At 42.8% G+C, this 15,481-nt stretch overlaps 1 protein-coding gene across 1 annotated transcript in view; it reads right to left on the reverse strand.

The window, feature by feature from the left end:
* Positions 1-12,791: 12,791 nt before the first annotated feature.
* LOC132399405 (heparan sulfate glucosamine 3-O-sulfotransferase 4-like) overlaps positions 12,792-15,481 on the reverse strand; it is a 233,733-nt gene continuing 231,043 nt past the window's right edge. The window contains exon 2 of the mRNA XM_059979709.1: positions 12,792-13,741. Coding sequence (XP_059835692.1) covers positions 13,099-13,741 — 643 coding nt within the window. The 3' untranslated portion in view covers positions 12,792-13,098. The remainder of the gene's footprint in view (positions 13,742-15,481) is intronic.

The raw sequence follows: 15,481 nt of genomic DNA on the forward strand, positions 1-15,481 counted from the left end.
GAAGAACTGATTATTTTTTAAAGACTTTGATAAGTTACGAAATGAGATTCTTTCTAAGCCGTGATGTTGGAGAATTTGTCGTGAAAGGAGTTAAGCTACGTATATAGGTGTTGAATTTGAATTTGTAGACATTCTGACCTGATCTGAAACTGAAGTTTACCATAATACTTAGAAATAGGAATTCAATTAGTTTCCTACCTAACTAGGGATAAATAAAAAAGTAAGTATAAGTCTGAAACATTTAAATCGGGAATAACACTAAATCTAATTTGTTAGAGAAATTGGAGTAATAGAAGTTATTCTAATGAATGTCATTGATTCTAACTAAAAAAAGAATTTGGTTTTTGTTTGATATCTGAGATTGGGAACCTAAGACAGAATGCTGGAAATTTGAATTGTTCTTGCTCATGTGAAGACTTTGTATGCATTGCTATTTTTATAAATAAACGTACCTCCAGAAGTGTGTGCTTTCTATTCACTGCCTCATTTCTGATGCCTAGAGCTTCTGATGGCCCTCTAGCATCCAGTGTGGTACTATCTTACATGAGACAAGACAAGCCCTACACAAGTGTTACACATGGTCCACTGTCCCCTCCTATCAGGTTTCTTCTTCTTCAGCCTTTTATCTTTTCCACCTATTACCTTCGAGCATCTCTCTTCATCACCCCACCTCACCTACCTTCCCCTTCATCTGTTTTCATCTATCACCCATCAGTGCGCACACTTCCCCTGCCCTCACCAAATTATTCTGGCATCTTCCTCATTCCTTTTCAGTCCTGATGAAGGGTCTCTACCAAAAATATCAACTGTTTATTCCTTTCCATAGATGCTGCCAGAACTGTTCTGTTCTTCCAGCATTTCTCCTCTATCTATAGAACCACCAGAAGAGCTGTGGCTTACCATCACAACCATGCTTCACACTGGTCTTACTTCCCCAACAAAATTATTTCTTCTTTTTTTTTGTTAATTATTCATCCAAGAGTAGATGCGGCTCTTCGTCTTCATGGCCACTGCAGACTCTTCAGTGGTTCCATCCCCATTTCACCACAAAACTAGAGCAGTGTAGTAGAGCCATCGCTTCACAATTCCAGCTGGTGAATTGGAACTAACATCTCCTCTATACTGACAGTCAACACCTGCGCCTCTTAAGGATTTGTGCTCAGCCAACTGCATTACTCTCTCTCTCTATTCATTCCTGCATTGCACTCAGTGGCCACTTTATTAGGTATGTTTGTACACATGCAAATATCTAATCAGCCAGACTTGTGGCAGCGACTCAATGGATAACAGCACACAGACATGGTCAAGGGGTTCAGATGTTGTTCAGACCAAACAGCAGAATGGGGAAGAAATGTGAACAAAGTGACCGTGGAACAATTGTTGGTGCCAGATGGGCTGGTTTGAGTATCTCAGAAACTGCTGATCTCCTGGGATTTTCATGTACAACAGTCTCCAGAGTTTACAGAGAATGGTGCGAAAACCCCCCAGAAAATCCAGTGAGTGGCAGTTCTGTGGATGAAATCACTTAGTTAATGAGAGATCTCAGAGACCAATCTAGTTCAAGCTGACATTAAGGTGACTCAAATAAGTGGTGTGCAGAAGGGTCTCTCTGAACACACAACATGTTGGACCTTGAAATGGATGGACTACAGCAACCGAAGACCACAAACATGCACTCAGTGACCACTTTATTAGGAACAGGAAGTAAAATGATAAAGGTAAAGGAGATAAAGTCTGTAAAGATGCCACTGAGTGTATATTTGCAAATGCCCCAACTACTGTTGGCTGAATCTCAGATGAGAGGGGCGTATAGGAGTGAGATAGATAAGCTGGTTGAGTGGTGTCACAATAGTAACCTTGCACTTGATGTCAGTAAGACTAAAGGATTGATCGTGGACTTGAGGAAGGGGAATTTGAAGGAATACATGTTGCTTATTGAGGGAACAGCAGTGGAAAGGGTGAACAGTTTTAAGTTCCTAGGTTCAACATCTCTGAAGATCTATCTAAGACCCGACAAATTGATGCAATTATGAAGAAGGCATGCCAGTGGCTATATTTCATGAGAAGTTTGAGGAAATTTGTTATGTCATCAAAGACTCTAACAAATTTCCACACTGTCTGGCATAGAGAACTCATTAGTCAGGATTGGAAAAAGCTGCAGAGGGTTGTAAACTCAGCTGTCATGGGCATGAGCTTTCCCACCATTGAGGATTTCTTCAAAAGGCAATGCATCAAAAATGCAGCATCCATAATTAAGGGCCTATATCACCCAGGACATACCCTTATCTCATTCCTATCATCAGAGAGTTGGTGCAGGAGCCTAAAGACACACAGTCAATGTTTCCAGAACAGTTTCTTACCCCTGCCATCAAACTTCTGAATAGATCATGAACCCAAAACATTACCTCATTAATTTTGCTCTTCTTGCACTACTTGTTGAATTTTTAAACAAATATTTCTTAATGTAATTTATAGTATATTTTCTGAATTGCAATATAGTGCAACCACAAAGCAGTAATTTTCACGACTCACATCAGATATAATAAATCTGATTCTGATTCGGATTCAGTGATCCAGGTTCAATTCTGTTTCAGGTGCGGTCTATGGGGAATTTGCATGCTCTCTCTTTGACAGCATGCGTTTTCACCGAGTGCTCTTGCTTCTTGCCAAAAGCCAAAGATGTGCAGCGTGGTAGGTTAATTGATTACTGTGAAGTGCCTCTTGTGTGTTAGTGGAGGGTGGCAGAATCCAAGGAGAATTGACAGGGATTTGGGTGGTTAAAAAAAAACTGGTATTCCTCTCTTCCCAGCTTGCTGAGGTAAAGAAGAACATCTGCCTCCCCTTTCCCAAAGGGTGTTGGTGAATTTATTTGATAGGGTGAAATAATACAACATAAAATATTGAATAGTACAGGAACAGCTCCTGCATCTCCTGATGTCTGTGCAAAACTCTTTGTTAAATTAAATTAAATCTCTTCCGCTTGTACATGATCTGTATCACTTGATTCCCTTCATGTTCATGTGTCTGTCTAAAAGCTTCTTAAAAGGCACCATTGGATCTCCTCCCACCACTATCCAGTTGCCACTCTCTGTGTAAACACAGCTTGGCTCTGTATATCTTCCTTAAGCTTCTTTCCTTGCACCTTAAGGTTCAGTAGATTCTAGCATGGTTCCGGAGGAATGGAATATTTCAAATGTCACCCCACTCCTCGAGAAGGGAGGGAGACAAAAAAGGAAATTATAGGCCAGTTAGCCTGACCTCAGTGTTTGGGAAGATGCTGCAGGATGTTGTTTTAGGGATACTTGCAGGCATCTGATAAAATAGGTCAAAATTTGCTTGAAAATTATGTTTGAATTCTTTGAGGAAATAACAAGGAGGATAAACAAAAGAGAGTCATTGGATGTTGTGCACTTGGATTTTCAGAAGGCTTTTGACCAGGTGCCACACATGAGGGTGCCTAACCAGATAAGAGCCCATGGTATTAAGGGGAAAATACTGACATGGCTAGAGCATTGGCTGATTGGCAGGAGGCAAAGAGTGGGATTAAAAAGAGCCTTTTCTCATTGGCTGCTGGTGACTAGCAGTGTTCTTCAGGGGTTGGTGTTGGAACCACTTCTTTTTACGTTGTATCTCAATGATTTGGATAACAGAATTGATAACTTTGTGGCCAGGTTTTCAAACAATACAAAGCTATGTCAAGTGGCAGGTAGTGTTGAGGAAGCAGGGAGACCGCAGAAGTACTTCGATCCGGAGAATGGGCACAGAAGTAACAGATGGAATACAGTGTCAGGAACCGTATGGTCATGCACTTTGGTAGAAGAAATAAAAGCATTGGCTCTTTTATAAACAGAAAATTCAAAAATTCAAGGTGTAAGATGACTTTGGAGCCCTTATGCAGGATTCCCTACAGGTTAATTTGCAGGTTGAGTCAGTGATGAAGAAGGCAAGTGAGATGTTAACATTCATTTCAAGAGGTCTAGAATATAAAGGCAAGAATGTCTTGCCCAGGCTTTACAAGGTACTGGTGAGGCCCCGCTTGGAGCATTGTGAGCTGTTTCAAGCCCCTTATTTATGAAAAGATGTGCTGACATTACGGTTTCGTGGAGGTCCATGAGAATAACTACATGAATGAAAGGATTATTGTGTGAGGAGCAATTGATGGCTCTAGGCTTTCACCCACTGGAGTTTAGAAGAATCGGGTGAGGGGGGAAATCGCATTGAAACCTATTAAATGTTGCAAAGTCTCAATAGAATAGATGTGAAGAGGATGTTTCATAAGGTGGGGTGTCTATGGCCAGAGGACACAGCCTCAGAATAGAGGGAAGCCGATGTAGAACGGAGATGAGGAGGAATTTCTTTAGCTAGAGGGTGGTGAATCTGTGGAATTAGTTGCCAAAGGCGGTTATGGAGGCCAGGTCTTCAGGTGTTTTTAAGGCAGAGGTTGATTGGTTCTTGACTAGTCTTGGCCTGAAAGATGACGGGGAGAAGGTAGCAGATTGGGGCTGAGAGTGAAATGGTTCAGCCATAATGAAATGGTGGAGCAGACCAGATGGGCCAAATGGCCTATTCCTGCTCCTATGTCTTATGGTCTTAAGCATATGTCTACTGGCAATGTCCACACTGCAAGAAAGACGCTGACTGTTTACCCCATCTCCTGCATGCCTCTCATAATTTTATAAACATGAGCATGCCTCCTCTCAGTATCCAGCTCTCCAGAGAGCAACCCAAGTTAGTCCAAATCCTCTTTACAGTTTATATCCTGTATTGCAGACAGCATCCTGCCAAACCTCTTCTGTACCCTTCCCAGAGCTTCCACATGCTTCTGATAATGCGCTGACCAGAATTGCACACAGTACTCCACCTACAACCTAACCAAAGTTTTATATAACTGCAACATATCAATGCTGTTAAAGGTTGTGCCTTAAAAGGCAGTTCAGCTTATTCATTCATTAATGAATTGTTTTGGAAGAAGATGAATTTCCAGTTCATTAACAAATGAAGGAATTTGAATAAATGGCCACTAATGCATCAGTCTTTTGGATGGTTCGAGAAATGAGTGATCCATGCACCTGTTGGTCTGTCTAAGACCTCTTCCCCAACACTCTTGTGTTATTCTGTACTGGAAAGCTCCTTAGCCCAGTCAGGCTAAGTCAGTCACCCTGAGAACTTGCTGGATCACATTCCAGCCTCTGCCATTCTGACATGCTGCACCACAGGGCATAATCCCACCAATCAATTTCTCTCTGGACTGTACGCTCACCGTATGAGATATTTCACACGTGGCTGAGCTGTTTGCTCTTCCACCAGCTATTTTTGATCACTGCACATCTCTGTTCAAAGCGTGCCATCTTGCCTCGATACACTAAGGAGCCTTGAAATGCCGACCTTTAGCTATGAGTTTGGGCTGAGAGGGCCTGTGAGGGAGAAACGAGAGATAAAACTGGACTCAGAAATGCAGAGCAAGTGTGACAGATGCACTGAGAGATTGAGAGTGAAAGAGACAGAAGGTGAGTTTCATTGTCGATGAGAGGGAGTGCAGCAACTGAATGCTTTTCATTTAGGCTCTGAATCATTACGGCATTACCCCAGACTGGAAAGAATAACTCCCTTTAAACTGTGGTGCACATAGGCAGGAGCTGATGCTGGGGCACATGGTCTATACCTTTAACCATGTCCAGATCTCAGTGTAATTTGTCAGAAACAATTTACATGTAGAAGTTTCCACCTGGGTGTGAGGTAGATAATTATTAATCCATTTCCAGGAATTTAAAACTTAGTGGAATGTGCTGATGCTGAATGATTGGTTGAGTATTTCATTTTCTTTCATTTAGAGGTACAGTGTGGGATAGGTCCATCCAGCTCACCATTGCGTGCCACGCTACCCAGCAACCCCTAATTTAGACCCTGGCCTAATCACGGGACATACTACAATAACAAATTGACTTACTAATCAGTATGTCTTTGGACTTTGGAAGGGAACTGGTGCACCCAGAGAAAACCCACACATTCCACAGGGAGGATATATAGATCCTTACAGAAGATGTCGGTATTGAACTCTGGCCCCGAGCTGTAATAATGTTACGCCAACCTCCATGCTACCGTAATTTCAAAAGTGAAGTCGATCTGACAGTGACAATTACAAATTACAATTACAATTACAAATCTTCTGCAGATCAGGTAGTATCTGTGGAGAGAGAAACAGGGTCAATGTTTCAGTTGAAGACACTTGATTGGAAATGGGAAAGAGACAACTCCATCGGACAGTCTCTACCATGGACATTCAAAAGGAGGAGAGTTGGGCATGGGGCTAGCAACACTACCTTGTAAAGACATAGTGCTACAGAAATGTCAACAGAAGCTCCAAAGACCTCAACTCTGTGAGAGGAAGGATGGGCTGTACATAGGGACATCTTGAAAGACTAGCCCAAGAGGAAAGCTTTGGTTAGCTGCTCTCAGCAGCCTACGTCTCAGTGGAGGTGATGGGGTCCATTTAGCTAAACCATCAGTTGCTACACATATTTCTTAATTTCACTAAAATCTTTGATACAGTTGATCCAGGTCAGGCTATCTACAGAAGTTCAACTCCAGCAAAGATTGTGGTGAGATTGGAAACTGAGTTTGATAACTTTGTAAAGATCTAAAATTAGTTTAGAAATCTTTAACATACAAAAATAAAGCCGAGTAGTGTATTGGATGTAATACCCATTGTAAAAATCAGAAATTACTTTTAAGCATCATGTCAATCATATAACTGTTCTCTGGATAGCAGTAATGTTGAAAGAAAGTTTTAGAAAGCAGGGGTTTCCAATCTTTTTTATGCCATGGACCCCTACCATTAACCCTTGTTGGGAACCCTTGTTCTAGAGGTAGCCTGTGAAGGGCGTTTGAAGGAATCGCATTTGATTTCCTCACAGGTATAAATCTGATAGACTTCTTAAGACGTTAACAGCCTACCGAGCAACGCATAGTTCATAACAGGGAATGCATAGGTGGAGGTTTTGCTACGACCTCTGCACTTGTTCTTCCAAAGGGTAGGGATCATGTTTGGATCATCTGGTGGAAGATGTGTAAAATCTTGAGGGGTAGAGAGGGTGAATACATGCAGAATCCTTCCCAGGTTGGGGAATCAAGAACTACGGGATGTGCAGTGGTGCAAGAAAGTTTGTGAACCCTGTAGAATTTTCTCTATTTCTGCATAAATATGACCTAAAATGTGATCAGATCTTCATGCGTCTTAAAACTAGATAAAGAGAACCAATTAAATAAAAAACAAAAAAATTATACTTGTTTATTTATTGATAAAAATTATCCAATATTACATGTATTTGTTTGGAAAAGTATGTGACCCTTGGCTTTTAGTAACTGGTGTGACCCCCCTGTACATCGATAACTTCAACCCAACATTTCTGTACGTCGGCTTGGAGAAATTTTAGGTCATTCCTCCTTACAAAACTGCTTCAACTCTAGTATGTTGGTAGGCTCCTTTGCATTAACTGCTTGCTTCAGGTCCTTCCACAACATTTCTTTAGGATTAAGGTCAGGATTTTGACTCAGCCAACCCAAAACACAAATTTTCTTCTTTTTAAACCATTCTGTTGTTGACTTACTCATGTTCAGATCATTGTCTTGTTGCATTATCCAACTTCCATTAAGCTTCAGGTGATGGACTGCTACACTGACATTCTCCTGTAAAATGCTTTGATACAATTTTGAATGCACTGTTCCCTCGACAATTGCAAGTTGTCCAGGCTCTGAGGCAGCAAAGCAGCCCCAAGCTGTGACGCTCCTTCCACCGTGCTTCATGGTTGGGGTGAAGCTTTGGTGTTGGTTTGCAGCGCCCTTTTCCTTCCAAGCATAGCAATGCACGTTTCTGCCAAAAATATAAACTTCTGTTTCATTTGTTCACAGACTGTCCCAGAAGCATTGTAGAACATCCAGGTGATCTTTTACAAACTTGAGATGCGCAGCAAAGTTTTTTTCTGGAGAGCAATGGTTTCCTCTGTGGTGCCCTTCCATGAACACCATTGCTTTTCTTATAGTGGACACATGAACAGAAACTTTAGCAAGTTCTACAGATCTCTGCAGGCTTCTTGCAGTTACCCTTGGGTTCTTTGTCACCTTCTTCAGCATTGCACATTGTGCTCTTGGTGTGATCGTTACAGGATGCCCACTCCTAGGGAGAGCAGCAACAGTACTGAGATCCCCCCATTTGTAGACAATTGCTCTTACTGTGGACTGATGTTCAACACTCAGGTCTTTAGAAATGCTTTTGTCGCCCTTCCAGCTTCATGCATCTCTACAATTCTCCTAAGTTGTTTTGATCAAGGCATGGCGCACATTAACAGATCTTTCTTCAGAAGAGCAGACTCTGTAAGTCACTTGAATTTGTGTGTCTTTTTTATAGGGCAGGGCACCTCTACAACCCACACTTCCAATCTCATCTCATTGATTGGAACACCTGACTCCAAATAGCTTATGTGGAAGGCATTACCCCAGAGCTTCATATACTTTTCCCAACAAATACATGGAATATTGGATTTTTTTTCTCAATAAATAAATGAACAAATATAATGTTTTTTGTGTTATTATTTACTTGGGTTCTCTTTATCTAGTTTTAGGGCTTACGTGAAGATCTGATCACATTTTAAGTCATATTATGCAGAAATAGAGAAAATTCTACAGAGTTCACAAACTTCCGAGCCCCACTGTAGATCTAAGGTTCAAGGGGAGAAATTTGATAAGAACCTAAGGGGCAATTTTTTCACATAGAAGGAGGTACATATATAAAATGAGCTGCCAGGGGAAGTGATTGAGCTGGGTACATAAACAACATTTAAAAGACCAAGGTTCAGAAGGATATTGGTCAAATACAGACACATAGTTTGGATGGAAATTTTGATCAGCATGGACTCTTTGGGCTGAAGGTCCTGACTCTAAAACTTGGCAAGATGCCGCAAAGCTGCAGCAGAGGGTATGCACGCTTAGGATATTTCCGTGGTTTAAATTGCCTTATAGATCAAGAGTGCAAACAAAACTTATTTTTGACTGCATTAGATCAAGAAGAGTAGTCACTGAAGCGTAGCATGATTGTAAAAGGTAGCCATACTTCAGGATCAATCGCTCACCTCATATAAATACAAAAAAGCTCATTCACAGGCCTTCAATTAATGTACACACTTCAATCGATGGCAGAGGTGGACAAATCAGCAGCTCATGCCAGACAATGGAAGCAATTACCAGAGGGAAATTAGAATCACATAAAGAATTATTCTCAATTACCTCCATCCTGTCTTCTGAGAGACTCTTGTATCAGGAGATAATGAGTAAAAGAAAACAGAGTCTACAGAGGGATCTGAACTCTGAAAGAGGACTTTCTGAAGGTGTTACTTCTGTATAGAACAGTCCTATTTACTAGAATTTTTCCATTCTACACTGGACAAATGAATATCAAGAAATGGGATGACCGTGATCTGAGAAGGCAGCAGCTGAACCTATCCTTTTCCTTACACTAGAGGTGAAGGAGTCACTGTGAATTCTTCCCTTTCACACGGACTCACATGAACAGCTTCACCCTCAGTTGTATAAGCACAACTTCAGAAATGGCTTCTTTTCCCAGTCCATTGCTCTTCATCCCGATTCATCTCCCTGTCCTCACTTTAACATCCTTTCCCAACATTATCCACAGGTAGGTCCCCCCCGTTCATGGGATCCACACCCATGCTCATCATCTTGATGCCATCATCTAACCTGCCAACGCTGCCCTAGATAAACCTTGTAAAAATGTCATAGTAGGTGGCCATTTGGTCCATCAGATTGATACTAGCTCCATCCAGATCCCATCAGACCTACCATCAATCCCTTTACCTATTTCCTTACTGCCCTGTGCCTCATTCTCTCTCACACATCCCAACACTCCCCCTTGGTTGATCTGCATCCACAGGCAACACAGGGCAGCCAGTCAATCCCATGACAGCATCTGTACGAAGTGAAAGGAAACTAGAGCACCCATTAGAAATCCATATGACAGAAGAGAGAATACACAAACTCCAAGCAAAGGGCAGATCCCTGTAACCTCTCTGACTCTCCATAAAAGCCTTTTGCAATGGTACCTGTATTAACAAAGCTCTCAAGCTGCATCATGTGGGCTCAACCATGGCCTTATTGACTTACAGAAATATCTCCTAAGGAACCATATTAAATATCATTTCCATATGCATTGCATCGTAATATGGCAACTGATCTGTGCATGGCTGCAGGAAACCGCACAACCTTGTCGGGGTTGGAGGCTTGCATGCCTCAATGACCTGGAGAGCTATGTTGGTTGGAGTCAGGGCTTTGCGCTTTGGTTCTTGGTAGGGTCACCCATGTTAAACAGGTCAAAGGGTAGAGGCCAGACTAAGAGAGTTTCACTGGTCCTCCAGGTTCCGGTGTTCAGCTCAGGCCTAACAAACCCCTGGTAAAACAAAACTGTGAGTGCAATGGTATCCCTGAGTCTCCACTGAGGATTTGCTTGACTGAAGCAGTGAAAACCACGAGGAAGCTACTAACAAGATGAAGGAAGCCCTGAGCACCACCAGAGATGGAGAACCTTCACTGATGCCCTGAACACCAGCAGCATGATAAGCAGAAAATAAGAACACAGTCTGGCAGGCAAATCAGCATTCCCTCAGTTTAAACTTTCAGCTGCCCCAGAAAAGCAGTTTATCGTAATCAAAGGTCCCTCCAATCTCAGTCACTCTTTCTACTCCTGGCTCCCATCTGGCAGAAGGTACAAAATCAGGAGCACAAGCTCAGGAACAGCTTCAATCCATGTGTTATCAGGCTATTGAACGGGCCTCCGGGGTCTTTATGCTAAAGATCTCTCAATGCCCCTTATCGTGGTACTTGTACTTTATTAGTCAGTTGCATCGCACTCTCTGTAAGTGTAACACAATACTCTGCGTTCTGGTTTCTTTGTTTGGACTTCTGTACAGAACGATTCGTCTGGAAGGCACACAAAAGCTTTTCACTGCATCGTGGTGCATGAGACAAGAAACCACTTACACCAGACTCCTGGCAGTAGAAACAGTTCCAGTGGGCTCAGCAGCTTAGCCACACACGAGGGCCGGGAGCTGGGCTTGGTTGTCAGAAGCTATTTGAGTACCCGCCTTTGGGAGCTTGTCCCCATTAACATCCCCAGCTATAACAATCTTAAGGAATCTTAAGGGGCAAAGGTGGGTTTCTGTCGCCTTAAAACCAGTCGCTTTGAACAGATGCAGCTCGTCAGCCATGGTTGGCAGCTCACCTAGGAGAAGGAAAACTCTGATCTCAAACCTCTTCTGACTTGCGGCCATACCCACTCACGGGAAAGGCTTCGGGAGTAAACACTGAGGGAAAAATCTGGAGCTGGAGTCCCTAAGACAGTCCTATGTTGAGTTCAACAACTGACTGGCAACTCTTGCAAAGCAGCTGGTACCAAACTGTACTGGCCTCTGCAGTTCATCTGGGTTCATGGGATGTGTGGCGAGGGGAAGCTTGCTCACCATATCAGGCTTGTGTATCTGGAGCTGCTAAGACATAATATCCGTGGTCGGACCTCTCAGCTCAGATTCACTGATCAAGGGGGCATCCACTTCGCTTCCTTTCGTCTTCTCAGTCTGGAGGTTCTGAGACTAACAGCAGAAATAAAAACTTTCCAGTTGCTGGAAATCTTCAGGCCAGTTTATCTCAAAATACCGATGATGCAAACAAGTGCAAAAATGCTGGGCTAAAGGCTGATTCGCAGAATGCAAGAAGACCCCTTATCCTTAAGAGATATGGCTGTACATTCACCACGAATGAGAAGGAGAATTTGGAAAGCAGGATGGACAGGATGGGAGAAGATAGGTGAATAAACAAGAACAACTTGGGGAGATGATGGTGGGAAGGGAGGAAAAGGGACTCGGGAGATCCAGTTTGGACCAAAGAAAGGAACGACTCACCCTCCTTCCCCTCCACTGGTCTCATCTATCACCCTCCAGCTTGTACGCCTCCCCTTCCCCCCACCACCTTGTTCTGGCTTTACCCTCTTCCTTTCCAGTCCTGATGAAAGGTCTCGGCCCGAAACATTGACTGTTCATTTATTTCCATAGATGCTGTTTGACCTGCTGAGTTCCTCCAGCATTTTGTGTGTATTGCCTTGTACCAGAGCGGGCTTGAAGTGCTGAGAAGTCTTCTCCTGCACCTGTTTTCTATGTTTTTATATTTCAAGCCTGATCTTTCTTGCAAAAATTAACGAATGTAAGGTACACACTGCACACTGAAGGTGCGGAACATTATAAAAAGTATCACCCTGTGTTTGCACTGAAATGAGGTTTACTAAGGGTGGTTTACTAAAGTTTTCTCAGCTATAGAGGAACACAACCAATGTCACTGACCAAATTTACAACGGACTACATCATGCTCATCACCCTGGCAGTACTGTGATTGGTGCACAGACGCTGGAGGAATTAAATAGTAAAAGTGAGGAAGTACATAGGTCTGTCTGTCCACCATTCTACCTGGCCTGGTAGAGCTCAACGTGACATCTTGAAATTAGCTTGACCCTGAATCTAACTCTCCCCTTCTACCTGCCTGCAACTGTTTGATATTTGCAGCTAGAATCGAACTCGTACTGCACTTGACATTTCCATCTGTCACTGCGATCATCAGAAAGCTCTCCCCTTTCCTTGCTTTCTTTTTCTGTGACATCTGTGGCGAAACATTAGTCCTTGCATTAGCAAAGTAAATCATCCGAAGATGCAATGTCCTGAAGGAGACACAATAAAGACAGATTGGAGCTTCCTCAGGAGATTTTATCAACCAATCTGATGTGGACGAAGGAAACTGTGAGAAAAGAACAGCAAGTTAAGCTGACCTCAACATGAAAATCATCTCTAAAATAACCACAATTCATAAGCATAACACCTTTGGTAATCTGTAATATAGCTGAAAAATCATTCCTCTTTTTTTATTAATTACAATCTTATTAACATTCTATATTTTGAAGGACGATCAGTATGGCCCTATTAGTTCTATATCTTTCTTCAATAAGAAACCAGTTTCTATACTCTTCTATTGAACTTCTGGATGTTGACATGCTCAAATAATTTCTTGATTTTCATCCTTTTCCCAATCAAAGTCTTCTCCTGTAATCTGATGGAACATGACGTTGAAAGGTCTGTAAAACTTTCGCAGTCTATGGATTACATCAGGATCTATTTTTGGATGAGTTCTCCCCTTGGATTTCCCGAGGCATCTTGGCAGGCTGCTGTCTTCAGGTTTCTTCAGGCACGGAAATCCCTTGGTTTTGTTGAAGTAAAAATGTTTGTCTGTGACGATCCTCTTGAGGCCCAAGAAGTCCTGGACTTTTCCCATCTCTCCAGCCGGGTCAATGATGAGCCTCTCCCCGCTGACGAAATGGATCTGGGAGAGGGGAAAGAACTGGAGCCAGTTCTCCAGGTGTAAGGCATAGATCCCAATGCGGATGGCACTCCAAGAGGCATCGATCAGGCCCAGGGTCCTGTTCTTGAAGGCCAGAACCTCAAAGGTTGGAATCTCAGGTTTCTTGGACAATGTCTGGGTGTAGTCCGAAATGGCTCTGGTCACTGGGTTCCGGACCACCACCACCAGCTTGGTGCCCTTTGCCATGGAGAAGATTCGTTTCGGTGCTTCTCTGGTGACAAAGTAACTGGGTGTTTTCTCCATGGTGAGCTGACCGTCCAGTGTCTTCGGCATCAAACTCCTAAAGGCAAAAAAGAACGGACACTTCAGAACAAAATCTATTAGTTTATCTCCCCACCCACCAGCCACAGACATTAAGAATAGTTCCATAGACTATTCTGGCCATTTTTAAAGCACAGCCAATATCACTATATCAGTTACAGGCTTGGCCCTTTATAGGCTCCCTGGCAATAGGCCTGGAGTAACCCAGATCTCTTTCCTCAAGCTAATTACTAGTACAGTAGCTAAAGCAGTAAATAGATGCATCAGAAACTGAGTGAACCAATCAGAATTGCTCAGGGGGAGTGTCAGTAACCCAGAGGGGTAATACCAGTGCATCCTAGCTCTGGGTAGCATTGTCTATAGCAGTTCAGGCAGCACCTGCAGAGGGAGGAGCTGAGTTAATACCTCTGACCTGAAACAGTAACACATTTCTGTTTCCACAGACATGATCTAACCATTCCCAGTGTTCTCTGCTTCCAGTAGCTGATTTTCATTTTCCGTGTGCATTGATATTATGTATGTTCTATAGAACCAAAGAACACTACAGCACAGTACAGGCCCTTCAGCCCTCCATGTTGTGCCAACCCATATAATCCTTAAAAAAATACTAAACGCACACTACCCCATAAAACCTCCAATTTTCTTTCATCCTTGTGCCTGTCCAAGAGGCTCTTAAATACCCCTAATGTTTTAGCCTCCACCACCATCGCTGGCAAGTCATTCCAGGCACTCACAACCCTCTGTGTAAAAAACTTACCCCTGATCTCTCCCCTAAACTTCCCTCCCTTAATTTTGTACATATGCCCTCTGGTGTTTGCTATTGGTGCCCTGGGAAACAGGTACTGACTATCCACCCTGTCTATGCCTCTCATAATCTTGTAGACCTCTATCAAGTCCCCTCTCATTCTTCTACACTCCAAAGAGAAAAGTCCCAGCTCTGCTAACCTTGCTTCATGTGACTTGTTCTCCAATCCAGGCAATATCCTGGTAAATCTCCTCTGCACCCTCTCCATAGCTTCATAGTGAATGAGCTGGTAAAGTACAGAGTTTACAATCAGGAGCAAACATAACTTAAACTCTTTACTGGTACAATCGTATTGCAAATGAGACCCTTTGCCGACCAGCACACTGCAGCATCCAATCCCAAATTATTTTTACTTATTGGGTGCAATAACTTCTTCTTGTTGAAAGATTAAGTCTAAGTTTGTGATGGAGGAAGCTGTAGGACTAGGGGAGGCGGCAGGGAAACGAGCAGCAAAAGAATAGTGGCACAAGCAGAAAGTTACGACTGGCCATGATGGCCCTCCTCCTGCGCTATAAGCTGCTACTGCTCAGCAGAGGGTCAGGTGCAGAGTATGTGACAGATGGAAACAGACAGAGCATGACAGAAAGTGTGATTCTGTGACGGACCTTTGCAGTGAAAACAATAACATCGTATGTTTACAATGCTCCGCAATGTTTTTATTCAATTTGTGTTGATTGCCATTTAGAGGATTATGAGAGCTGGGTCTCCAGCAATGCATCATGTATTTTAAAATATCTATATTTAGTAGACTACTAAACTAATTTCTCAAGGTACTTTTACACAGCTTAATTAGCTCCAGCAATTTTTTTTTAACAAGGATAAGCAATTTCTTTATCTCTTATTGAACAGAATCAATAATTCATCTCCTCTGTGGGCTTCTAACAATTTATAGAACTCTCCAGGCAGGGTGGGTTTGCTGGAGGGCCGGCCTGCATTTAGCTTGGAAGTGAGGTG

The sequence above is a fragment of the Hypanus sabinus genome, chromosome 9, assembly GCF_030144855.1.
Source record: "Hypanus sabinus isolate sHypSab1 chromosome 9, sHypSab1.hap1, whole genome shotgun sequence".
Lineage (NCBI taxonomy): Eukaryota > Metazoa > Chordata > Chondrichthyes > Myliobatiformes > Dasyatidae > Hypanus > Hypanus sabinus.